Raw genomic sequence first — 27492 nt, forward strand, 5'->3', positions numbered from 1 at the left:
TGCGGAGTTTTTGATTCAGGACTGGTGTAAGGGAGGCTACTGAATGGGAGCAGTCAGTGGATTCGTGTGATACCAACGCAAGCCACCCAGACTACCTACTACTGCCCATCAGTTTGACTTTTTGGGCATTTAGGGCACACAAAGAAGAACACCACCTTTATCCTCTTGTTGTCCCCTTCCCCTTTCCTTCCTCGCGGACTCTTCAGGCAGAGAAACCCTCCAGAAATGGCTCAGATACTGCCGATACGATTTCAGGAGCATCTGCAGGTAAGCAGACATACAGAAATCCCTAAATTTAATCCCAGCTCCTTTCTTTTTGCGCCACTCCTCGCCCTTGTGGGTCCGCACACACACAGCACATGTCGCATTTAAATGGAATCTGAAAAAGGGCTGCGGGGTGGTGCTCAATATAGCTACAGGCCTAGTTCTCTCCTGCCGGGCAGATGATGACTTGTAAAAATTGAACAGTCAGATCGTACACAGCCCCAATGCGGACCGGTACGTGTGTGTGTGTGTGTGTGTGTGTGTGTGTGTGTGTGTGTGTGTGTATTGGGGGATACGCCGCAGTTTTTCCCGTTTAAGTTATAAACGACGCTGTCATTTTCACTGCGGTGTTTTGACACTTTGTGACAACTGAGCTCAGCTGTTCGCGCTACGTTGTATCTGAGAAATGAATGGCACTTGTTCTCAATCTTTGTTGCTGCCACGCTGTTGTCATGTCCTGCAGCCAAATACTCCCAGTTTCAGGAGCAAAAATCCCAACCAGTGTCTCTCAAAATGCCCAGCTTTTGCACACAGCTGGGCGTAACTGATAAAAATCACCGTAATGTGTTTCAAGTAACAACATGAAACTGTGCGCTTTATTTAGATCTTGGTCGTTGGATGTAGGTGTACAGGGGGATGTAAAAAGCGGTTATGTTTGATTCACTCGGCAGTTGAATAAGTTCTGGAAACTGGCTGCTCAATCAGTTGTAATGAAGCCCGTAAGACCAGAAACGCATCATTCGATTGATATCTTGCCATGACCAAAACGCAATATGACATCTAGTTCCATAATGCAGCGTCAATATCATATTGATTTAATGTGTCTCCAAACTCATGGTGATTATTTATTTTATTGTATTGGTTTTGTCTTAGGGAGCATCTGCACAGCTTCAAAGCAATTTGCATCAATATATCAGAGGAACTCAAGCCCCTCAGACTCTTGGTGGAGAAAACGCACGCGGGTGCACACACACAACACAAATGCCCTTTTACAATCTGTGACAAGAAAAGAAAACAAGCAGCCAGTGATTTAGTCGTCTGTGGGGGAACAATTTGCACTATGGCCCCCTTTTTTTCCACTGCTATGGATTTTTAATCGCTGTCCCGTAGCAGCCCCAGTGCTTGGTGTCTTGCAGACAGAAGAGAAACTTTGTGATGCACCCCTCCACCTCCCCTGGTCTGTAGCCTGTTGTTATGGTAACAGCAGGCAGTGAAATGGCCTTTCACTAGAAAAAAAATAAAAGCTCAGAGTCCCAACCCCCCTTCTCTCTCCCTCTGCTCCCTTCCTCTGGCCAGTAGCCCCACTTTCTCAGCCAAAGATCCTTTATCCACTAAAAAACTGCCAGCCAAAAGAGCCTGCAGCCTAGCAGGCTCCTCTCCTCACTGACAGGAGCGGTACACTGCTGCTCACTGATGGAGCACAGTGCAGTACCTGGCAATGTCTGGTTATTAGTCCAGATTGCTCACAACAGCACAGACCTTTCCCTTTATACATGTCTTAAGAAAATCAGGCCTTGAGACGGCGATAAGCAGCCCGCAGCTTTATGTTTCACCTCTACCGTGAAATCCCAGCTCTGCTACAGTCGTATCTTCCTGTGAGTCTAGGTGGCTCCAGCAGAGTGAAAAATGCTTGGAATTTGCAAACCCAGGACTTTGGGCCTCAAGTTGTTTAGCTTTTTTTTTTTTTTTTCCTCCTTTCCTTGGCCTGGTATTTACAGCTCAGTGTCTGCAGTCTGGGCCGAGGTTCACAAGTGTAACATGGATTTAGATTTGTGATGAGGTACCAGCTTGTTGAGCTAGCACTTGCATAATATACAGAGTACAGCAAATGCCATAATATCCTGACTATTAAAACTGTTGTTTAAATGGGCCTGATTATGCTTTTTCTCATCTTCTGTCATGCATATACTATTTAAATGCTGATAACATGGCACAAGTTTCAGAAGAGGTCTGTGAATGTGCAGCTCCACCCACCTACTGTTCAAACCTTCAACCAGATTAATGTTGAGATAAATGAGCATTAAAAAAATCGCTTTAATGTTCCTCTGTTTAGTGCAGACATATAAGATGAAGGACTGGGGTTTCTGTAGTGTTAAAGCCAGCTATGGATTACCTGCCTAACCTCACACTGTCACTAAGCTGTGGGGTAAATTCTCTTTACTTTGCTTTATGATTCTAGAACCATACTGTGCATGAGCATGGCAGAATCTGTCCTTAAATCAATGCAGTAATTGGTGGATCAGAGTTGGGTTCTGTGGATTATGATGGAGACAAAGATGAGGGACTGAGAATGGTCTGGTGAATTATGAAGGCGAGAGTCATTTACAGCTTTTGTGGCTCTTGTGCTGGCTGTCGGTGCAGCAGCCTACGTACTGTAGCAGCTTGTGTAAGTGCAAAGATTTCCCGCAGCTCTGAAGTGCCTGAAAATTGTCCTGTCTAGCTGAGTCGGGAGAAGTGAACCTGCTGTATTTGTACTAATGAAATGACGCCACCACGTCAAACCACTGGATGTGTTTGATAGATAACTGAGGTAAGCAGGCCCCCGTTTAAGCCTGGCAAATTGCATCAGGATAGGAAGCAGGATGACAGAACAGTCTAAGCGAGTCTAACAGGACACATCTGTGACCGCAGCAGTGGCTGGCAGGGACAAGGCTGAGCGTCTGTGTTCAGTCACCGGAATTCGATCATGAATGCATTGAAAGAGCAGTCATCCAACACATACAACACTCACATTGTGTCTTTCTGTAATTTCAAATGGGTCATGAACTTTGAAATTTGGATTAACTACAAGTGCGGATTGTTCTACAATCCACACTAGAATCAGAGATAAATATCTGTGTGTTTATTCTGACTTGGAAGTTCGAATATTAATAGAATCCATTGCTACTTTAAGGTGTTCATGATCGCCATAGCTATATACTTTAGGTTTATTTATATAGGCACTATTCACACTAACACTTTACTCAAGGCACTTTATACTTCAAGGTAAAGATCCAACTAAATTGAGAGAAAATCCCAACAATCTGATGATCCCACATGAGCAAGCACTTTGCGACTGCAGGAAGGAAGACCTCCCTGATAACGGGAAGAAACCCTCTGGTAGACCATGGGTTAAGAAGGGTGCGACTGGTTTTGGGGGAGGGGACAAGAGGAGAGAAAGATGGAGAGACCAAGACAAAAAACAAACTCTGATTTCCTAAAATAAAGGCTACGCGCTTTGCGAGCAAGTTCCACTCCCCCCCCCCCCCCCCCCCCCCCACATTCTTCGATTTATTAAAAAAAAAGTGCTTGTGTAATCTCGTCATGAGCCCAAAACCATCAGCTGCTGATTCAACGTGTCAGTGCCTCAGCAAGATGTCCACCCATCCTATGACTCACCAAATACCGTCAATGCTGCTTCATCAGTTAAGATCTCCTGCCTTTTGTTACTGCGGTATTAACGTATTAATACGTTGTTTTTATTGTCTCATGTGTGGAGCGAAGATTGCTTAGAGGAGTCTGCAGTGTATCACTGGTTAGTATTTAAATGGATCACTGGAGACAGTAAGATGAAGCTGAAGTGGGTTTTTAGTCTGGCATATTCGACTAAGAATCAGCTGGGGGGGAGTGTTCTTACAGCGAGCCGGTCTCTCCACCCTGAATCGTACTGTAAAATGCCAGAGGCCTGTGTTACTGGAACTAGAATCAACATACCTTGCTACCTCTTGGCCATTGTTCTTCATTTCTCGCAGGAGGCACATACATCACTCTGACTTCTCTTATTTACAATGGTTTGCTCCCTCTCTTCGTTGCCAACAGGATATTGGTCAGAGTCTTGAGCTCCTCCTTTCACTCCCAACCTTATCTTTTCCTCCATTATCTTTATTGTAACTTCCCTTCCCTCTGCTTCCAGAGATAGTTTTGGCAGTCTTGAAGAGATGCAGCATATGGCTCCATTCCTCCCCCAGGGCTTTTCTGTGGCCTTTACAAGATGCCTTAAACAATGAAAATATTATTATTCTCATCCTTTATTATTTAATCATTGGGACAATAAACATTAAAAAATGCCAACTGCATAATTAATTAATTAATTCTCTGTCTTAAAGAACTTGTTCCACGGTTAAGCAGCACTTGAATATTGATCTTTAATGAAATATTTGTCTCTTTATTATAAACTGCAAACATGCTTCAGTTAAAGTTGATTCTGTAATGTTGTGAAAGGGGAATTATGTTAATTTGCAGCTCCATATTTTTATTCTTGGACTTTCCTTGGACATTGGCACAACCCCAAAGGTGATCCTTTGCATGAAACAAGCTGCTTTAACTCTGTTTCTCTACTTTTAAAGCAGCTTTCTTATGATTGGCTGTCCCAAACAGAATGTATCTGGCTGTGGTTTGCGTTGCATTAACTGTTTAAGAATTACAGCCATTTTCATACATGGTGCCCAGTTTTCAGAGGCTCAATTTGTGCCTGATTAAGTGAGGCCAGTTTCCTCATTATTAGATGACAAATTAGGCAGACAAATGTTGAACTTTCATGTAGTTGCTTTTCACTGGAACTCTTAATATGAAGTCCAAAGAGATGTTGCTAAAACCAAAATAAGCCTATCAGAAACTGTTACGGCCCCTGGCCTTGGATGAAGTGAGGCTGCCTGCTTTATGCAAATTCGAGTGTGGCAACACGATTTGCTGCACAAAATTTTATGATTGGACATTGTTGATTTGTCCTGAAGTTTTACAATCTGGTACATTCTTAAAAAGAATGAACGCACTGACCAGCTCAAGAATTTCACAACATCTAACCAAGTCATGAGCACTCTCAAGCTGATGGAGGTACCATTGTTAAGATTTACAATCAAAACATGTCTTCATGAATGGAAATACAGGGTTTACAAAAAGGTGCAAAACACTGGTTACGCTTGTGAACATGAAAATGAAACCAAGATGAACTTGTACCAGAATAGTGGGAAGAGAAAAGTGTGGAGAATGAGGAGTCATACCTCATTTTCTATCAAACACGAGGATGGAGGCATTGTTATGGCATGGGCATGTATGGTTAGCAGTGGAACTGGGTTACTAGATGATGTGACTGCTGATAGAAACAGCAGGAGGAATTGTGAATTGTATAGGGATATACTCTCTGCTCACATTCATTCAAATGCAGCAAAACAGATTGGATGATACTTCATGGTGCAGATGGATAATGACCTGAAGCATATTGCAAAAGCAACCCAAGAGTTCCTCAAGGCAAAGAAATATGAAATTCTTCTTCAGTGACCAAGTGAGTCACTCGATCTCAACCCAGCAGAGCAGATTTTCAGTTGTTAAATACAAAACTGAAGGTAGAAAGATCCTCAAAGAAGAAGCAACTGAAGGTGGCTGCTGTAAAGGCCTGGCAGAGCATTTTAAGGGAAGAAACTGAATTTCGTGGTCTGCATCAGTTCTGTCTTTTGATTGGTCACAGGACTGTAGGTCTCGAAAACAACAACAAAATCTAAAAAGAAGCCAAAAAACTGCAAAAAACTAACAACTGTGTTTGGTAATAACTACATGTCCCCCCCCCAAAAAAGTGACTAACCACTGTACACATGAAAATACTGATAAGCGTAGCCTATGCTAAAGCTAGCACCTGGTATAAGTGAAAATCTAAAAATATTTTGGATATAATTAATTAAGGATAATTCTATTTTTCTTTGGAAGCAGCCCCTCTGATCACCCCAGGCTGAACACTGCTGCATCCTTCCTGTTTTGGAGATGACATGATTTAAATGGCTCAGCGGTCATGATTTGTTTTCCTGCTCTATCAGCCAACTGCGAGATAGTACAGTCCTTGTGATGAGCAGAAGGATTCCTTTCCGCTTGCCTCAGACTGCATAATGCAGTCAGTTCAGTCATCAGAGGGAGAGTGCATGTTTCTGTCTGTCCTCTCAGTTCAGTTAGTTTGACAATGTGTGCAGTAATTCCTCTATTCAACCAAACTGGACTTTTTCATGTTTGTTAGTTTTGAGGCAAATGTGTGATGTTGTGTTGACTTGTTCTCATTAGGTTTGCTTTATTAAAATTTTCTAATGTGTTCTTGGTTTTAGTGAATCTCTTGTTGTTGTTATTTTTTTTAGTTATTTTTTTTTTTTTAGTGGTAATTAAACTTTATTTACAGCTAGCTGCTTAAAATGATGATTAAATACACTGTCAAGGTCCAGTCGAGCTTTAATAAAATTAAGTATTAGAGATGTAATGATAAGTACAATGACAGCATTACTATTTATATCATAGGAAATTCTGGAAATTATTGTCAGCTTGTGTAAAATAAAGCTCTGTTTAGTTAACATCCAGCTGCGTGCCCACGCTTGTCCCCTGGCTCCATGTACCACCGACCAGACCTCCTGTATGGGAAAACGACCTTTAAGAGTATCCCTGGAAAACTTGAGCAGACCTGCTGCTATTTTAATCAAGTCCATGTTATGATCCATCGCTCACTACTTTCTCTTCCCCTAAAAAGCAAATGGCAGCTGCTCCCACATATATTTTCTCACCACATTTTAAGTTGTTGCAACAAAAGCATAGTATTAAAGCAGGAATATTGTGCTTGTGGCTGAGTTTTGCTTTCACAGCCCCAATTCTGTAAAAGTCGGGATGCTGTGTAAAAATTAAAATAAAGAGAATGAAATGCAGTTCTGTTTTATAGCTTTATGTGTCACCTTATGCATATCTCTCACAAACTGGCTGCAGCTGTTCGCCTGTGAATGAGGATGGGCTCACTGACCAATAATTAATTTTTAAGTACTTTTATTACAAAATGTACTATACTGTGTATACTAAATATACATACAAAATGTGTCTGCCAGCTGAATGCAATTTTCTCTTATCTATGATACAGTCTATAATAATTAATGTACTACAGTGTATTTGCATTTATGTAGGCCTTTTCTAGTCGTACTGACCACTCAAAGTACTTTAAACTACAATTTCCAGTTAACTAACAGTGCTTACTAAAAAGTGTTGGGGGGTTTTCAGGGTACAGGTTCCTGCTCATCTAGATGAAATGTGAAACAAACACATATATACTACTAGCTACAGCTCTGTCATCTGGTATACTTCTGATATATCATTAGCTCCTACCCTTTTTGTTTTTGTGTATATGTGAAGACATGTCTGTGGTCATACTCTTTCTTTAAATGTGATTGCATCTGTGTTGTCATTTTTATAAACTGTTTAGCCATTTCTTGGAAATGTACTTGTATCTGTTTCCAGCTACTGACTAGCTTACTGACCGTTATATGATACTCCACCACTGTAAAATGGGGTAACATAATTAAGCTAAAGGTTCTCACTTTTATTTCCTCAAAACTGTTTTTTAGCTGCAGAACCTGGGCGTAAACCCAGCCAACATTGGGTTCAGCTATCTGACGATGGAGTCGGACAAGTTCATCTGCATCCGTGAGAAGGTGGGCGAGCAGAACCAGGTGGTGATTGTGGACATGTCGGATCCCACCAACCCAATCAGGAGACCGATTTCTGCCGACAGTGCCATCATGAACCCCGCCAGCAAAGTCATCGCCCTCAAAGGTATGATGATGACGACGCATATAGAAATGACACAACACATTTAGGCAGCAGTGGCCAATAGATGAGAAATACTGTATTGTTCTGAGGCAAAAGAAAAAGTCTGTTGGCTTTTATTACTGGTGGCCCTATATTAAGCGCAAAGTATTTTATTATTGTTTAAAGTCCCAGAATGAAGTCTGCATGGCCTCTGCACTGTTTATTTGCTTCTAGTTTTAACAGATTTAGCCGTTTACTAGAAATGCTGTGGGAAAGTCGCAGCAAAGATTAATGCCTGTCAATGTTGTAAATATGCCGAGTGCACTCACATCTATTACCCAGTGTAGTAAATTGGTTGTGAAAATTGATCGCCTGTCACTGAAACTAACCCTTAGAGCACAAACACAAGCGCTGATCAGGATGATTTGCTTATAATGCTTCTCTCTCTCCCTCCTCCCCCTTCCTCCCTCCCTCCTCCTTCTAAGCACAGTATTCCCTGTTTGCCCCTTTCCTTATGGTCTATCTTTGTCTTCTCATTCTTACCTGATTGACACTTTGCTTTTTCTCCTTTGCTTTCTGTCATTTCTCAGACGGTGAGTTGCTTTCTGTCTGTCTACCCGTCTGGCACGCTGTTGTGATGATACACTGGCCATGTCTCTCTCATAAAAGCTATCCCCTGTATCCCTTTTAACTATGCACATCTATTTCGACCACTGATCAATCAAAACACAGATGGCTACAAGAAAGGCACCTCAATATCACACGCACACCCACACTCCAGCCTAATCTTCTGGCAAATGCCCTACTTTTATGAGAATTGCACATGTGTTAGCATGACTTGTATGCTGGTAGATGTGTATGTGTGGTATGCATCATCAGATGTTATACAGTGAGAGGAGTCGGGGCACTCTTTGTGCACCTTTGCTCGCCTCTGTGAGCGTGTGCCAGCAGCCGTAATCAATGTTCAGATCTTTCCTTCCTGCACATAAGGGATGCCATTTATGTATCGTAAAGGCTCTGTGTTTGCAAGTTTGTACAGCAGCTCTAGTATTTACATGAGTCATGCATTACATCACCTGTTTGTTTTTCATTAAGTATTTTGGGTAAATGGAGGTTGTATCTGTGTTTAGTCAATTGTGACATTTTCAAAAGCTGCCGTCTGCTTTCTGTAGCTGCGGGTCAGGTCACTCAGTAAAGAGTGGTGCTTCCCTGGCTTCCGAACAATATCGAGCAGTTCAGATATAATTTTTATTTGCTCTTTATTTCTGACACGAGTTTTGAACACTCGTGTCAGAAATCTCCCTCGGTTCCCCATTACACTGGTGCTCACAGCACGGAACAGTAGTTACATTAAAGAAAATCATCAAGTCTTGGCTGAAACTAGGTCTTCGCCACTCGAAATAATCAAAAGAACAAGCTATTAAAACGTTTCCTCAATGAATAAATAGTTCCAATTAAAAGTAGCTCTATTTATTTTCTAACTATTTCGAGGCAGACATGTTCATCTGCCGGTCTGTGTGTTACTCAGAACAGCTATTTAATTTGTTGTTTGGAGTTATTTGACGACTTCTTTCTTGCCTGTTTCGTCTCACGTCTCTGTTTCTTTACCGACCCTCAGCTGCCAAGACGCTGCAGATCTTCAACATTGAGATGAAGAGTAAGATGAAGGCTCACACCATGTCAGAGGAGGTCATGTTCTGGAAGTGGATCTCTGTAAACACCGTGGCTTTGGTGACAGATACTGCCGTCTATCACTGGAGCATGGAGGGGGATTCCCAACCGACTAAAGTATTCGATCGGCACGCCAGTCTGGCCGGATGTCAGATCATTAACTACAGAACTGACGAACAACAGAAGTGGTTACTGCTGATAGGGATTTCTGCACAGGTATGAAAGCACAGATGATATAAACATTTTCTGTGAAAGGAATATTTATCTCTCTGATCCCTGTTTATAGCCTTATTGGACAAAAGATCACACAAAGAACACTTTATCTGAGGTCAACTTTTTCACTGGGCTGGAAGGTTTTGGCTGTGAGCAGGTACACACTGGAAAGCAAAAGAATTGTTTTTACCACACTAAGTTTTGAAACCTTTAGCTATTGTGCGACAGTGAATTAGCTTTAAAAAAAAAAAAATCTGCATTCCTAACCAATGACTGGATCATCTACTTTCTACAGGAACCAATAAACTTGGAACTTCATCACTTCCCATATTTGTTTGCTCACTGAAGGGGAGGATAAAGAGATCAAGCGGTTATGCCATTGTATTATGCCAATAAGGGTGTATAATGTCATTAAAAAGAAAAAACAATTTAGTCCAGGAACACATAAAAGACAGATTCTGAGAACAGTGGCATGAAATTCTAACAATTAAGCTTCCCAGAAATTTCTGCTGTAACCAGCCTCGCAGCATTTTATCCTTCTCTTACACAAAGAGTCGGTCATGGTTTGCAGCTGGAAAAGGGTAGAGTGCCTATTCCAGGTCAGAGTTGCTGTCCCAAGTGAAGGAGTCTATGTATCTCTGAGTCTTATTCACAAGTGAGGGGAGCAGGAGACTGACAGATGGATTGGTGATGAGGATGCTATTCCGGTCTGTTGTGGTAAACAGAGCTGAATGTAAAAGTGAAGCATTTACCAGTTGATCATCCCTACCCTCAGCTATGGTCACAAGCTTTTGGTAATAACTGAAGAATACAAGAAATACGTTTTGTCTGAAGGATCAAGCTGAGGTGGTTCTGGTATCAGACTAGGATATTTTCTGTCCTCTGTTGGGCAAGGTGTTCTGGACATGTCATAGTGGGAGGAGATCAAAGAGTAGGACACGCTGCAAAGATGACATCTCTTTGCTCGCCTCAATGAGATGGAGGAGGCGGTTGGGGAGAGGGAGGTCTGGGCTTCTCTGCTTAGGTTGCTGCACCCTGTGACCTGCCCCTCAATAGGTGAAAGAAAAATGGATGGACAGATGTCTTTTTTTGCTGACTTGCTGAATCTCAATAAGAAAATCAATACACCACTCTTTTTCTGTTTTTCTAAAGGAGTCTGGATCTAGAGGACTATGTCAAAGTATGACAACATGCATACATATTTCAAAGTGAACTTGTTTTATATGTATATGTAAATCAAATAAGCAAACAGTTTGTTTACCCACATCTAACCAAATGCACAGATAATACCTACCATTTGTTCATACACATACAAACACACTGCCTGAATTTTAAACCTGTATCTTTGATCCTTAATGACTTGAACATATCAATTTTTTTCCCCCACCCTTTTTTTTTCCTTTTTCCTTGTCCTCCAGCAAAACCGTGTGGTCGGAGCAATGCAGCTGTACTCCGTTGACAGGAAAGTGTCCCAGCCCATCGAGGGCCACGCTGCTGCCTTCGGGGAGTTCAAAGTGGAGGGAAATGCCAAACCTTCCACTCTCTTCTGTTTTGCTGTGCGCTCACAGGCTGGGGGAAAGGTGAAGGCCATTCGAATGTACCCATGATGCTATCTGTGTTTTTAGCTGCTGAGCAAACTGCTTTGAAGTGCCTTGAAAGAGTAATGTTTATGTTAGAATCCTATGAAATAACTTTTATGCGTCATGCCTTTTGGTTAAAATTGAAGTTCCTATATGGTAGCATCAGGAAAGTTTATTTAATGTACAAATCCTCAACTGTGATGTTCTTTTTGGTCTCATTTGCTGTACTGTTGTCTTGGTTTACTTCTACCAGTTACACATCATCGAAGTTGGTCAGCCAGCTGCAGGAAACCAGCCATTTGCTAAGAAAGCTGTGGATGTGTTTTTCCCACCAGAGGCCCAGACAGACTTTCCTGTTGCTATGCAGGTAAAGAAAATGAGGCTGCTTCTACTGTACTCTGCTCACCACATTATGGGTCACTCCTGAATGTTTCTCTTTCTAATTATTCTCCTCAGATTGGTAGTAAGCATGGCGTAATATACTTGATCACAAAGTATGGTTACATTCACCTGTACGACCTGGAGTCTGGAGTGTGTATTTACATGAACCGAATCAGTGCTGAGACCATCTTTGTAACCGCTCCTCACGAAGCCACTTCGGGAATCATTGGTGTCAATAAGAAGGGACAGGTGAGAAGCAAACGGGCAGTGAGTGTGTGCAGAACAAATTCCCAAGTGAAATGTTTATTGACTGTAATGACTGTAATGTTTTGGCAAGCTATGCCTGGCAGACATTCTTAAGAAACTGGACTGTTAACTGGACACATTTCTTAAGTTTAGTTATTTTTACTGTGCAGTTCTTAATTATTATCTGTTCCTTTTTTATTATAGGTTTTGTCAGTATGTGTGGAAGAGGAGAATATTGTAAACTATGCCACCAACGTGCTGCAGAACCCTGATCTCGCCCTGAGGATAGCTGTCAGGTCAAACCTTGCTGGGGCAGAGGAGCTTTTTGCTAGGAAGTTCAACACTCTGTTTGCCCAGGGAAGTTACTCAGAGGCTGCGAAGGTTGCTGCATCAGCACCCAAGGTACGCCTGTCTCTGCTGCCATTTTGTCATTCTTGCCTATGCTAATATGAACCAGGTGTGGGTGAGAACTGCACAAGGAGTCTTGCATTTGCACAGAATCAAATTGTCAAATATTTTTCTGTTGGTGCTTAAAACTATGACAGTTACACACACTGTGATTCAGCACTGAAAAACGAAACCCAAAAAGAATCCCGTGTATGTTAATGTGAAAACACTGCAATAAACATGAAGTTCTCCTCCAAAACATTTCATGGAATCTGCTTTTGTTTTGTTTTTTACTCTACGACTAATAATTCCTTCATTCTTTGATGTCTTTCCTCGCCTCAGGGTATCCTGCGAACAGCAGAAACCATCCGCAAGTTTCAGAGCGTCCCGGCCCAGCCGGGTCAAGCCTCTCCACTGCTGCAGTACTTTGGTATTCTTCTGGACCAGGGCCAGCTCAACAAGTTTGAGTCTCTGGAGCTGTGCAGGCCTGTCTTGCAACAGGGCCGCAAGCAACTACTGGAGAAATGGCTGAAAGAGGACAAGGTATAACTGGAGGATTAAAGAAATGAGGCAGATTTGTAGATATACATTTATTTTATTTATTTTACAGTGACCAGTGTAAGTGAAGTAGCTTTCCTCCTCTTGTGTTGTAGCTGGAGTGCTCAGAGGAGCTGGGAGACCTGGTGAAGGCCTCTGACCCCACTCTCGCTCTTAGTGTGTACCTCAGAGCAAATGTCCCCAACAAGGTCATTCAGTGCTTTGCAGAGACTGGCCAATTCCAGAAGATAGTGTTGTATGCTAAAAAGGTAATCGGAAGGCTTATTGTGTTTCCATTTAAATTTTGAGCATTGCACAAATGGCAGGCATGCAGTATGTTTATAGTATTGCATTGATGCTTGAAAGTGCATTTTTATCCTTCTGCGTTTGCGTAGGTGGGATATACCCCAGACTGGGTGTTTCTGCTGCGGAATGTGATGCGTGTGAATCCAGACCAGGGTCTGCAGTTTGCTCAGATGCTGGTCCAGGATGAGGAACCGCTGGCCAACATCAACCAGGTAAACCCGCACAAACGTGAACGCCTCTCTCACTGGAGACATCCTGCTCGTGTGCTCCCTTTAAAATGCATGTGCCTGTTTAGCCTTATACATGCACGCTAACGCACAAAGTGCCCAGTGTGGGAGCCTACATATGTGTTATTCCAGATGTGGCAGCAATGCCAGGAATTCACTGAGTCAGTCACCCTCTCCTCCCTTTAAAGCCACATCATCACTCCGCTCTGTCCTAATCTCAAACAGGGAAGATGATGACTTTATGAAAAGTGATGGTGTTAAGGCGACCTTTGCTTTTCGGATGTGAGCGTTTCATGTTTAAGGACATCTGCAAAACAGAAACATCTGGCTGCCGGGCCTGTGGTGTTTAATAGTGTGCAACTCAAGCCTTTGCATGCTAACTCAAATCATTGTTCACAGATGGTCTGAAATAAAAAAAAAAAAAAAAAAGAGAACTTTGTCTAGCTATTTGTGTTTTGACTGCTCTTTTCTCTCATGCTCTTTGGTAGATTGTTGATGTGTTTATGGAGGGTAGTCTGATCCAGCAGTGCACCTCTTTCCTATTGGATGCTTTAAAGAACAACCGCCCAGCAGAAGGTCACTTGCAGACACGTCTGCTTGAGATGAACCTAATACACGCCCCCCAGGTGAACGTTAATGTTCAGACTCTCCTGCAACCTTTTCTTTACTAATGTTAAATACAATGTGTTTGCTCATGTGTGCGTATGCGCTGTTTTAGGTAGCAGATGCAATCCTTGGGAACCAGATGTTCACGCACTATGACCGTGCCCATGTTGCTCAGCTGTGTGAGAAGGCAGGACTACTACAGAGAGCTCTTGAACACTACACTGACCTGTACGATATCAAACGAGCCGTGGTTCACACACATCTGCTCAACCCTGAGGTATGCCTGTAGAAGGGCAATGATGCCTGTATACTGCTCTCTTGGGAGCGGCTTCATTTTACTCTTTAATGTGTGAAAATGCTTCCTGAAATGACTCCTTTTTCCTCCGTGCTCAACATGTTGCTTTACTTTCTCCCCGTTTTTTCTTTTTTCTTTTTAGTGGCTGGTGAACTTTTTTGGCTCCTTGTCAGTTGAAGACTCTTTAGAGTGTTTAAGGGCCATGCTGTCGGCTAATATCAGGCAGAACCTGCAGCTGTGTGTCCAGGTAGCATCTAAATATCACGAACAGCTGGGAACTCAAGCGTTAGTGGAGCTTTTTGAATCCTTCAAGAGCTATGAAGGTAGGTGGAGTGGTTTTTCCTCATTTTCTGCAGGTTTGAATTCACACTAGATTAACTTAACCACCGTGTTGTTTCTCCCCTCTCATATCTCTACAAGGCTTGTTTTACTTCCTTGGGTCGATTGTGAATTTCAGCCAAGAGCCCGATGTTCACTTTAAATACATCCAGGCTGCCTGTAAGACCGGCCAGATCAAAGAAGTGGAGAGAATCTGTAGAGAAAGCAACTGTTACGACCCAGACAGGGTTAAAAACTTTCTCAAGGTATAAAGATCCCCTAGCATATTTTTCTGATATTAGCATCTTCCAGAGTTAATTCATAATAAACCTCATGTTTCTTCTGCTTCTAGGAAGCAAAGCTAACGGACCAGCTTCCTCTTATCATTGTTTGTGATCGCTTTGACTTTGTCCACGACCTAGTTCTCTACCTTTACCGCAACAGTCTGCAGAAATACATTGAAATCTATGTACAGAAGGTAAGATCTACAGTTCGGGTGACTTTATACATAATCTGATTATTATCTAGTTATCGTTATCGAGCTGCATGATGCTTCTCTATTTTGAATCCTACCCACTTACTTTCAGGTCAACCCCAGTCGTTTACCGGTGGTGATTGGAGGTTTATTGGATGTGGATTGTTCTGAGGATGTTATTAAGAACCTGATCATGGTGGTCAGAGGGCAGTTTTCCACTGATGAGCTGGTGGACGAGGTAGAGAAAAGGAACAGGTAAGACTAAAGGGTAAAACGATTTCCTGTCATCTCTTATAGCAGCTTCTGAAATGACCTGGCCTTTAATGCGCAGGTATCTTCATATTCTGTATAGTTTTTCATATTTATATCCTGTTCATATCCTTTACATAGCTTGTACTCACTACAGCCTGTACATACTTATAGTTATAGAATATTCACAACATACTTCATACCGTGTACATTATAACATACCATAATAGACCCATTTCTGTAATATACTCACATATCTATATTATTGCTAATATATATTGTAATATATCTATATCACTAAAGCACTTCTGGATGGATGCAAACTGCATTTCGTTGCCCTGTACCTGTGCATGTGCAATGACAATAAAGTTGAATTCTATTCTATTCTATTCTATTCTATCATGCTGGTACATAAAAGCTGTTAAATCTAACTTCTGTAGGAATGAGTTTAAATGATAGATCAGAGTGCAAGCCATGTTTGCGGTTCTGCTGAACCACTTAGTTATGTGTGTTTTCCCCTCAAGTCATTGAAGGAAAAGAACAAATACTAACTTGAAAATTGTTTCTTTTCCAATAAACCTTGAGGCGATCAATAGTAAAGAATCATGATCTCCTTAGCTGATGCCTATAAATCCTTAAGCATTCACAAACAGGAGTGGAATACATGAATGTAAATATACAGACATTTATCTTTGTGTTTGCTCAGTGCATTCTTGTTAGTTTAATGCATACATGAAGTTGAAATTAATGTTTTAATTTTAACACCAAAGGTGATTTCTAGAGTGGATTCTCTGAGGTTGTCATTGTGTTTCATCGATACCTCAGCATCAACCAGCAGAATAACTTTGTCTCATATAATGAAGCTATTTAGTCTGTATCAACAAAGGTGGAAGTGAGAAACCCTAAAACATGACTCAATCGGCCTGCTGAGTGGACAATGCTGCCATCTAGTCTTCTGGCTGTGCATTACATCACAGGAAAAAGCTACATTGTAGCATCATCTTAGAAATGTAATGTGTGCTTTTACCAGTCCTTGCCATGAAATGAATTTTAAAAGCTTCTCCTAGGTATTATGTAATGAAGCTTTATATTAACGTACAGTTTCTGCTATCAGGTTGAAACTTCTGTTGCCATGGCTGGAGTCTCGTATCCATGAAGGATGTGAAGAGCCAGCTACCCATAACGCCCTGGCCAAGATCTACATTGACAGCAACAACACACCCGAGCGCTTCCTGAAGGAGAACCCGTTCTATGACAGCGCCGTGGTTGGACGCTACTGTGAGAAGAGAGACCCCCACCTGGCCTGTGTGGCTTATGAGAGAGGGCAGTGTGATCTAGACCTCATCAAAGTATGTAGATCAAATTGTATGGCTTTAGTGTCATAGTTTAAATAATTATGATGAATGCATTTTAAACTATTTGTTCATGTCAGGTGTGCAATGAGAATTCATTATTTAAGAGTGAGGCTCGATATCTGGTACGGCGGAAAGATCCAGAGCTTTGGGCGACTGTGTTAGAAGAAAACAATCCTTTTAGAAGACAGCTCATCGACCAGGTATGGGATCCTCCACCTCTTCTTTTAAAGTAAAGCACGCAAACATGAATTGTATATATATTTTTTTTCTTTCAACATTTATTTTCGATTTTCCTCCTCTCAGGTGGTGCAGACAGCTCTGTCAGAAACCCAAGACCCAGAGGAGGTGTCGGTCACAGTGAAAGCCTTCATGACTGCAGACCTGCCCAATGAGCTGATTGAACTTCTGGAGAAAATCGTACTTGATAATTCAGTCTTCAGTGAACACAGGTACTTCAGGCTCACAGCTTATTCATGGTGATCATTTACGTGCAACCATTTTTCTAACATTTTTTTTTTTTTTTTTTTTTTTTTTTTTTTTTTTTGCAGAAACCTACAGAACTTGCTTATTTTGACGGCCATCAAGGCAGATCGCACTCGTGTGATGGAGTACATTAACAGGCTAGACAACTACGATGCTCCGGATATTGCAAACATCGCTATCAGCAACGAGCTCTTTGAAGAGGCGTTTGCTATTTTCAAGAAGTTTGATGTGAACACCTCAGCCATACAGGTAAAAACAAACCTAATCCTGCTAAAACTGCACTGATGCTGGAGGTCGAAGTTACAGTAAGCTAAAGTTACTAATCACAGAACCTTTTCTCTGTAAAAATGTACATTAATATGTGCATTTATTTTACTCAATTAAGTACAAATTTCCATTTCTTTTTGTAAAAGAATTTGTTGCGACATTTGATGTTTATATTTCATGTGTCAGGGTATACCTCATCTCTCGACCTGTAAGAACTGGCATAATCTCCCGGGCCCTCCTACCAAAGTTAGAAAAACATTTAAGAAAATCAATGGATTAATGAATGAATTGATATTTACCTTTCCTAAATCCGGGCCATTAAAAGTACTTGTGGGTAAGCCCTTTAACTAAACTAACAAAGTCATTTGCCAATGATAGCAGGTTTCATCAGTTTCTCTTAATCACTGTGAATTTAGCACAATAGTGAAAACGAACGAGCCTTAAAAATGCTAGTCCTATTGTTTTATCTCATGTTGGCTCATAGAATATAGCCATCTCTTGTTTATTTATTTTTTATTTTGTATCCCTCTAGGTACTGATAGAGCACATAGGGAACTTAGACCGTGCCTATGAGTTTGCGGAGCGCTGTAATGAGCCTGCAGTGTGGAGTCAGTTAGCAAGAGCCCAGCTGCACAGAGACCTGGTCAAGGAAGCCATTGATTCATACATAAAAGCCGTTGACCCGTCAGCGTACATGGAGGTGGTCAACGCAGCCAGCAAGAACAGTACGTTTTTAATTTACAGGTAAAACATGCTAATGGTGTTTATCAGTCTTGGGTCTGAGCTGATCTGTAGTGTGTTGCTGTTTCTAGATAACTGGGAGGATTTGGTGAAGTTTCTACAGATGGCTCGGAAGAAAGCCAGAGAGTCTTACGTGGAAACGGAGCTGATCTTTGCTTTAGCTAAAACTAACCGTCTGGCTGAGCTGGAAGAATTTGTCAGCGGGCCCAACAATGCTCACATACAGCAGGTAAAAAAAACAACAACAAAAGTTCCAGCTGTAGTGTTAAAGAGATGTGTAGCTGTTGCAGAATGTGCTTTTTGCTCTTTGCCAGAAAATGATTGCTATCTATATATTCATCATCTGATCTCTACCTCTCCAGGTCGGCGATAGATGTTATGAGGAGGGTATGTACGAAGCAGCCAAACTTTTGTATAACAATGTGTCCAACTTTGCTCGACTTGCATCCACATTAGTCCACCTGGGAGAGTACCAGGCAGCTGTGGACAGCGCCAGGAAAGCCAACAGCACACGGACATGGAAGGAGGTAACAGGCGCAAAAACATTTTCTAGTATAATTACAGGTCTCCGCTTTGTCTGATTAATTTAAAAGACATGGGGAAACAATGCCGTAATTCTATACTGAGCATAACTGAATCAATATAGTGGCGAATTACAAGAGTAGTCATTTCAAGGCGCTTTATTTTTGTGACATTACAGACAGAAGCCCCAATGATCACACGGTTCCTTACAAGCAAAAGAGATGGATGGTAAACAAAAACAGGACAAAACAAAATGTCAGTGACATGCAATAGTGGATATAAATATAAATAGTGCTTATAAATGCATGGGGAAAAAAACAGAAAGGAAAGTGAGGGAGAGAAACGCACTATGGCTACCCAGCAGTCTGAGCCTGTCATAAACAAGATTTATAAAACTACTTAAGGGGCTGATTTAACAGCTTTTTTTAATTTTTATTTTATTATTAGTTTTGTTTTATTTCTGTGGATATAAGATTGAAATTGAGTGATTTTCTTGCTGCAGTTTTTATGTTATTGTTACAGCTTTTAATTCAGGTCACCTCAGTGTTTCTAATGTAGTCACTTCATGTAAAAAATGACAGATTCTTGATGATTAGAGGATTACACGAAAAGGTAGCAAAACACAGGATATGATGATATGAATGATAGAAGTCGTCCTCTGTTTATCGTTGGCTATCTCCAGTTTCATGCATTAATTTCTTTTCAGGTATGTTTTGCATGCGTGGACGGCGAGGAGTTTCGTCTGGCACAAATCTGCGGCCTTCACATTGTGATCCATGCTGACGAGCTGGAGGACCTTATCAGCTACTACCAGGACCGCGGGTACTTTGAGGAACTCATTGCTCTGCTCGAGGCTGCTTTGGGTCTGGAGCGGGCCCATATGGGTATGTTCACCGAGCTCGCCATCCTGTACTCAAAGTTCAAACCTCAGAAGATGAGGGAGCACCTGGAGCTCTTCTGGTCCAGAGTCAACATCCCAAAGGTAGTGTTTCTGTTACTATGTGTGTGCGTTTGCCCGTTTCAAAACTGTTCTTTCTTTTGTCGGATCAAAGAGGTTGCTTGTGTGCCATGAAATCTTTTGATTCATTACTCCGTGAACATTCTGCTTCTCATCAGCGCCATGAAAAAGGAGGCAGACAGAAAATTAATTGACTTGTTTTTCTGTCTTTTACAGCTAGTTCTTTACTGACACATTTCTGGTGACTTGCAGCAATTAAACTTTCATTTACCAGCTTTATGCAACTGTTTGTCATCTTGCACTCAAATAACCTTTTAAAAACTTTAAATATCTTTTTTTAAAAATGGTTAAAAGCATGAAATACTATTTTATTTTAATATTTTGCTAATTTCAAAAGATGTGTATTAATAAATCTATATACCGGTAAATGGTTAAAAAATAATTATGCTTTGATATGAATTTTTATTTTTTTTTGGCTCTGTGTGTGTGTGTGTGTGTGTGTGTGTGTTTCCCCCCCTCCCTCTCAAAAAGAGTAGGTTACATAAAAAATAAATCATCTATTTGACGTCAGCCTTTCAAAGCTTCAAGACATTTTACTTCAAATATATCAAATCTATTAGACCAGCCAAACAAATCTCTGACAGTAATGAATGTTTTCTGTCTACCAGGTTCTTCGTGCTGCAGAGCAGTCTCATTTATGGGCAGAGTTGGTTTTCCTTTACGATAAATACGAGGAGTATGACAACGCTGTCATCACTATGATGACTCATCTGACTGACGCATGGAAAGAAGGGCTTTTTAAAGATATTATTGCAAAGGTAAACACGGCTATTTTCAAATGTTTATTATTTTCACAAACTGCTTACATGATCAATTGATCACTTCTTGTGTTTTTTCTTTTATCCTTTAGGTTGCCAACGTAGAGCTCTACTATAAGTCTCTATCCTTCTATCTGGATTACAAACCCCTCCTACTGAATGATCTGCTGACCATTTTGTCTCCTCGGTTGGACCACAGCCGGGCTGTCATCTTTTTTAGCAAGGTAACAACCAGCATGGCCAGCTTCACTTTTTAAAACATATATTAAATAAAATGTGTTTTTCTAAATAAACTAGACCCATTGCTGATATGGTGTGACATGGGTTGCTTTTTCTCTCTTAGATGAACCAGCTGAAGTTGGTCAAGCCTTACTTGAGGTCTGTGCAGAATCACAATAACAAGTCTGTCAATGAAGCTCTTAACAACCTGCTTACAGAGGAGGAAGACTACCAGGTTTGCCAGCCTGCTCTGTGACTTATATTGATCACAACACGTGATGTAAAACACAAAGAGCTCAAATATGTGACCTATTTGTTGCCATTTTTTGTCGCTTTTGTATTATTTGCTGTGTTGTAAGCATTATTTACAATTTTTTTTAGACATTCAAACAAGTATGGCAATCAAATGCTACAAAGCTAAAAAAAAAGAGTAATATCTGTGTAAAGAAAGTCATAAGGATATAACCTATGGCCTGGCTGTAAATCGCAGATGATTTTCTAGCCCCTCTCGTAGCCACTGATAGCAGCGGTTCCAATTTTAGACGTAGCAATTTTGTTTTGCTGTGATGACGCCTGCTTTTTCACACCAGCACCAGTCTCTTTATGTTGAAATCCACAGAGCCAGTTATGGATTGAGGATAGACATCATACTGGTGTAAATGGGTACAGGAAGCAGTGCCCAGGACGCTGTTACCTCTGGATCTCAAATGCAATGCATTTCTATCCGTGTATCATCCACAGGGATTGAGAGCCTCCATTGATGCTTATGACAACTTTGACACCATCGGGTTGGCTCAGAGGTTAGAAAAGCATGAACTGATTGAGTTCAGGCGTATTGCTGCTTATTTGTATAAGGGCAACAACCGCTGGAGACAGAGCGTGGAGCTTTGCAAGAAGGACAAGCTATACAAGGTAATGAAAAAAATAATAGAAAAGCTCTTAAAAATACAGACGACTTTTAAAAGGTTCCATTTCCTCAATGTACCTATAGATGGCAGTGTTTGTTTACTTCACAGGAATGATTCTTTTGGCTAATTTCTCACACTTGAAGATAAAGGATTTTATCTTTCACTCAGCCATGTGAATGAGATACATTTTTGTCTCTTCTAGGATGCCATGCTGTATGCAGCGGAGTCTAAGGATGCTGAGCTGGCAGAGACTTTACTCCAGTGGTTCCTAGAGGAGGGCAGGAAGGAGTGCTTTGCTGCCTGCCTGTTTGCCTCCTATGATCTCCTGCACCCTGACGTGGTGCTGGAGCTGGCCTGGAGGCACAACATAATGGACTTTGCCATGCCGTACTTTATCCAGGTCATGAGAGAGTACCTCACGAAGGTTGGTGCTGACAATCAACACCAGGAGTTTATTTGATGTCAGCTTTACCACTAAAATAGATTTCACTATTGTGTAATTTTAAGAAGAATATGTGGTGTTGGTGATGTAATATGTCTGTGATTTCTGAGAAACAGGTCAAACATATATGGTGAGACAAGAAGGCAGAGACTAAGGCCTTCTTAAGTAATAATATTTAAAGGGACAGTTCAGCCCATTTTTTTTTTTTTTCCCTCTGGCCTGCAGTGCTGTTTGTCCATCTATATTAGCCGGTGTAGTTTGCTCAGCAGAAGGTAATTTCCTATATGAAAGTGCTCACAACAAGATTTGTGCAATTATTTTGTGCAACTAGGTCAATACTTCTGGGAAAAGGCGTTAATGTCGAGTTTGTCGTATGAAATTTTTTTTGGCACTTTAAGAACCACAAGACACTAAAAGTGTCATTTAGTTCTGTTACATTCAAGCCTTCAAGCGACGATGTCACCACAGCTTGTATTTCCACAACCATGCAAATACCATCAAAACGATCTAGATGGATTTTTAAAAAAAAAATCACTACAAGCCAGAGTGAAACATGTAAATCTTCATAATGACCTTTAAGTATATTTGCCAGTGCTACCTGCAGATATGTGAGGTCATGTCTTTGGGTTCTTTTCCAGGTTGATGAGTTTGCAGCGAAGGTGACGGTCTCTGGCCCTTTTTATTTAAAAAAATTCTCTTCTGTGTTCTGTCTGTCTGTTTTTCCTGTAACTTATCTCTTAGGTTTCTGATGTAGGAACCTAGCATGGACTGTAGATTGAATTTGGCCTAACTAGGTCTGGTCCTGGAGAACTGTAGTAGTGTGCAGGCTTTTGTTCCACTTGTGCCAGTACATGTTCAGATTAAGCAGGTTTCCCTCCAGTGAGCCCTAATCTTAGTTATTTATTTCTCTTGGTTTTTAGCCATTTGACACAAGTTCATGAGAAATAAAAATAAATAGACACATAACTACTTTTCAGTGAAAACATTAATAAAACATCTGGCTAAATGTGGCAGTAGTATATGAGTTAGACCAGGTGAAATGAACATTTTTAACCTCCTCTTATTCCAAATTGTATTTTAGAGCCTAAATAATAATGACTTAGTGACATTGACGCAAATCTGATGTAACAGAGATGAAACATAACAATTTTTAATGGATAATGTTTACTGGTTAAAGTTAAGAGTGACTATTATAATTGAGTATATAGTCTGCATCTTAATTTTGGGTAAATATGCAGCAGTAAAGGGACGTTTGGTAGATTATAAAGTGTTTTCTAGCTGTCAAGTGCAAGAAGGTAAATGTAGTCTAAAACAAAAACTCTGGAGCCAAGGCCTGTACACTATTTTTTTTTTTTTTTTTTTTCTTTTTTTTTTCTTCTTCAGCACCAGGATTAGCCTGTCCTGGCCTAACGGATACCTCTAACTTTTCTCTCTCTTGGGGCTGCATCTTGTGTCAAGTGGCATTTTTAAAGCCTTGAAACGCTGTGATCTTTCCATCTGACAGAGGCTTTTTGAAAGCCCAGAAAAGAAGACAATCACAGAGAAAAAGCTGCTTTGGCTTTAGACTTGCTCGATGCACCCCCATGTTTCTAACTAAAGGTCACTTTGTTTTAGTTTTTATTGTTGAAATTAGTGCAGGGCTGCAAACAATAACCTCAAAGGTTATGTAGTGCCCTTTCCTCAGTTTGTGGAAGTCTTTTCAGTTAGTTTTAATTTTTCAGTTTAGGTTTGTTGTAGGTAAACCTTTGGTACTGGTCAAACAGGTTGGGGTGGAATCTAACAGCCAGTTTGAGCAGCTAATCAGGTAGAGAAATCCCAACCCCGCCTCACATGAAGTAGTTCATTACATACATGTTAAACAGGCAGCTTACCCCAGTGATACCATTGTATATGCAAATATCATGTTCTTTTCTCTACACCTTTGTCCCAACTTTTTAAGAAATGTTTATTTCTTTAATTCTGACTCAACATGACTCTGCGCTGACCAAGCTTCAATTATAAACCTTCAGTATTCAGCCTTCTCCACAGTTAAAGCACAGTGCCTGATTACTCCTTTGCACTTAGGGATTAGGATTAGTGCTACAAACAATTCACAATTACTGTACGCCTGGCAAGGATGAGCTTGACCTGCGAGCCCTTAGCTTGATTTTTAGGCCAGCAGTGATAAACACTCAGTCAGGAGGGTCTGCTTGCAGCTGTGATCAGGTGCACGTTGAAGTTGTGACTGCCACTTAATCTTGTAGCACTTTTTTAATGGCACAAAATTGGAATTTAGAAACGTACTGTTTAGCTTTTGCTCTCCTTGTATTCAAATATTTCTTTAACCTTAAACCTTACCTTAATTCTTCTTTTTAAAGGGTCAATTTTACACAAATCACTAAAATAAAATATCAAAATTAAATAAAATCAACCTGCTGGTGTAGAGTTGTGATGCAATTTTGGATTTGTTGCTGCTCTGTTGGATTGATGTTAATCTGCTTTTCTTCCTGGTGCATAAAGCACTTAGCTTTTAGAAAATTAGCACCTTTCCAAATTTGTCATTGTTCATTGTTATCTGGAATTCATAAGATGCAGACCATGTAAAGACTTTTTTTTTTTTTTTTAAGGCAAATTATTTACTGGTGAATATAAAAAAATAAACAACAGCTTTGAGTCACAGATGGTATTTGAATGAAAGATGGTATATTAAAGCTCAGAGCAGAACCTGTTGGATTGGGGTGATAGCAGGAGTGTCACAAGTCATTAAATGGTTTTATTTAATGTGATTTGGGTAAACTGACCCTTAAATTTTCATTTAACATTTTTACTGCAAGCTTTATTAGAAATTCTCACCAAACCTGCATGGCATCTTCTCACCTTTAGCTGCACTGTGAAGTGGTGATTGTAGTTTTGTCTTTCACAGATGAAGATCATATATCTTCTGTAACTGCTTGTGTTTGTCAGTGTTTATTAATTTGATGTGGGATAAGCCTTAGTGTATTTTTAAAGCTCAGGTATTAGAGTGTATGTTGTAATTTGCAAAGTTTTTGCCAAAAATCTATGAAATATGAAAAACAGATTGAGCCAACTTGAGCTTATATACTTTCTGCACGATACCTAGAATCCATAAACTCAGACTTTCTTTCAACAGTAAGCGTGTGAGTGATGTCTAATCCGTCCTCTCTTCTTTGTTGCCCTCAGGTGGACAAACTGGAGGAGGCCGAAAGCCAAAGAAAAACTGAAGAGGAAGTGACAGAACCTCAGCCGATGGTGTTCGGTAGGTTTACAGGCAGAACAGCTCACTGAGGGATGAACATTGTTGTTCCTGGATAAAGTAAATGATTTCCCCAAATGAAGCTTGGGCTATACTTTACAATGATATAGGGCTATACTTTACAATGATATAATCTAGCTTAGTTTACCCATAATAAGTGGACACGCTTGCATTTTCTGTTATTATCTGAAACCAGCAGCAGCTGTTGCTGTGTAATTAGCTTTACACCGCCAAAAGAATTACAGGCTCATTGAGCAGCACATAAAGAAAACCTAAGTGGAAAAAAAAAAGGCCCATAATTTTGTTTGATATAGAACAAACAAATTTAGCAGTTCAACAAAACAGTCCAGTCATGTGTACTTTCTTATAAAGACGGGGGAAAATTTTATTTTGTCTGTGTTTGTTTTTGTTTATGTGATCAGGTCAGCAGCTGATGTTGACTGCCTCTCCTTCTCCAGTGGCTACCCAGCCAGCGTATCCTGGCTACGGTTACCCTCCCGCTGCTGCCGCAGGCTACCCCGCTCAGCCCGCTTACGGCTTCAGCATGTAGATCCGCCAACTCGTCCTTCTCCTCCACCCCTCTTCCCTACACACATCCACCCACCCTGAACCACACTGCTGCTCTGGGTTTCAACTGGCTGACTGGTGGCGTACAGCCTCCTGAAATTTCGCTGGGCCTTCATTTCCCAGTGAGGCTCCACGTGAATTCACAGAAACTGCAATAGAAACTTTGTCTCTAGTTTTTCCACACCCACTTTAGAAGGGTGGCATCAAGTCTGTCGGACCCCCCCCCTGTTGTATTTTCCACTCAGACATTATAACTGCATCACTGATCTACACGGCATGAAGTCACCTCTCAGCTCCTTAGAGGTATTAGCATACTGAAGATAACATTAGTTGCGCCAAACCACTCTGTCATGTTGCTGTTCCATGTAGACTTTATTAACCATAGAGCAGCTTTTTTTTTCTGTTTTTTTTTTTTTTTTTTCTTTCTTTTTAATTTTAGCACTGAAGAAGAGACTTTACTGCAGAGTTTAGGGGTACCTTACTCCTAAAGCACTGTCACAGCCTTACACATTCTGATGAGGCGGCAAAACAGGCTCATTTGTTCATGTTTAATTTTGCAACTGTCTCATGTTCTGATTAGAAAGACAGTTACTGTGCAATAGTTTTATTTGTCCTTTCACAACAGGTACAAATTGTTTGCTGTATTATGGACTAAGAACACTTGTTTTATGAGGTTACAGTCTCTGTGTGCGTATGTGTGTGTGGGAGTATGCGTGTAGCCTCTAAAGCCTTTGGGGGTTTCGTCACCAAAATCAAGACACACTCAATGATATCTCCACTCCTTTGCAGCTGCAAACCTTTTGCTGGGTCAGAGCGGTTGATCTCATCAGTCGACTTTTTGGAGTTTCGGTAACGGTTGTGGCAAAAAGGCTGAAAGAAAGCAGGTGAAAACGGAAAGGCGAATTGTAGACTGTGCATGTGCTGCCAAACTATAATGCTGCAACCAGGAGCACAATTTTCATGTTACACTCAAGTATATGAAGTATTACTAATGTTGAGTAAAAAAAACCAGTTATGTATGATGAAACTTTCTGATCCAACTAATGAAAAAAACAAACAAAAGTGTGGCGAAGCTCCAACACACTCGAGATGAAAACAGGGGAATGTTAGCTCACGTCCTGGTGCCGGCTGGTTCAAGTGTCATTATTGTACTGAAAACAGTGTATAATTTAAATATATTGAAATACCTAACTAATCAAAGTATTATGGAATATGTATTGTCTATAGTGTGTTGTTGTAGTCTTAAAAAGCATAATGATTTTTGTAAGAAAATGACAAAATGCAAAAACAGCAGATGAATAAATGCCAAAATCTTGAGGTAAGGCTGCTCAAGGTAACAAAAGATGAGTTATTGACTTTATTTCATGTCAACGTCCCCATGTGATAAGCAGAGCTCTGGCCCGTCGTGGTCCCGGCACTGGATTTGTCAAAGATAAAATGCAAATAATCTGAGCTGCACACCAGTTGCTTATTTTATCTGCACAATTCTTGCATACAGAAAGAGGAATAAAGTTTACACACTGTGTGTGTTCGTGCATTGTTATTTTACATCAGGAGACACTGGGTGTGAAACATTTCAGTTGAATCAAACAAAAATTAAGAGTTAGACTACGAAAAAAGTGGACGGATAGAATTAAAATGCATGAGTGGAAATGTGTTTACTTCTCATCAACACAGCACGCT

General features: G+C 40.7%; 1 protein-coding gene across 2 annotated transcripts; it reads left to right on the forward strand.

The window, feature by feature from the left end:
• Positions 1-27332, forward strand: cltcl1 (clathrin, heavy chain-like 1). 2 transcript variants are annotated; one of them, XM_086314961.1, is made up of 32 exons: positions 1-267; positions 7602-7809; positions 9404-9672; positions 11088-11249; positions 11503-11616; positions 11706-11879; positions 12081-12278; positions 12606-12806; positions 12917-13069; positions 13196-13318; positions 13822-13959; positions 14052-14216; positions 14377-14557; positions 14655-14818; positions 14905-15030; positions 15140-15282; positions 16391-16625; positions 16709-16831; positions 16935-17080; positions 17180-17363; positions 17914-18106; positions 18194-18351; positions 18485-18649; positions 19351-19626; positions 20271-20420; positions 20513-20644; positions 20764-20874; positions 21381-21551; positions 21750-21971; positions 22628-22654; positions 25170-25245; positions 25665-27332. In XM_086314961.1, the coding sequence occupies exons 1-32, from the start codon at positions 226-228 to the stop codon at positions 25790-25792; spliced, it is 5058 nt and encodes a 1685-aa protein (XP_086171087.1). In that variant the 5' UTR covers positions 1-225; the 3' UTR covers positions 25793-27332. The 2 variants fall into 2 exon arrangements, with proteins under 2 accessions (XP_086171087.1, XP_086171088.1); XM_086314962.1 differs by lacking the exon at positions 22628-22654.
• The last annotated feature ends 160 nt before the right edge of the window (positions 27333-27492 follow it).

The sequence above is a fragment of the Aulonocara sp. 'chitande type north' Nkhata Bay genome, linkage group LG12 (genome assembly GCF_057382095.1).
Source record: "Aulonocara sp. 'chitande type north' Nkhata Bay isolate Kocher_YH1m ecotype deep benthic linkage group LG12, A_spYH_male_GT1.1, whole genome shotgun sequence".
Classification (NCBI taxonomy): domain Eukaryota; kingdom Metazoa; phylum Chordata; class Actinopteri; order Cichliformes; family Cichlidae; genus Aulonocara; species Aulonocara sp. 'chitande type north' Nkhata Bay.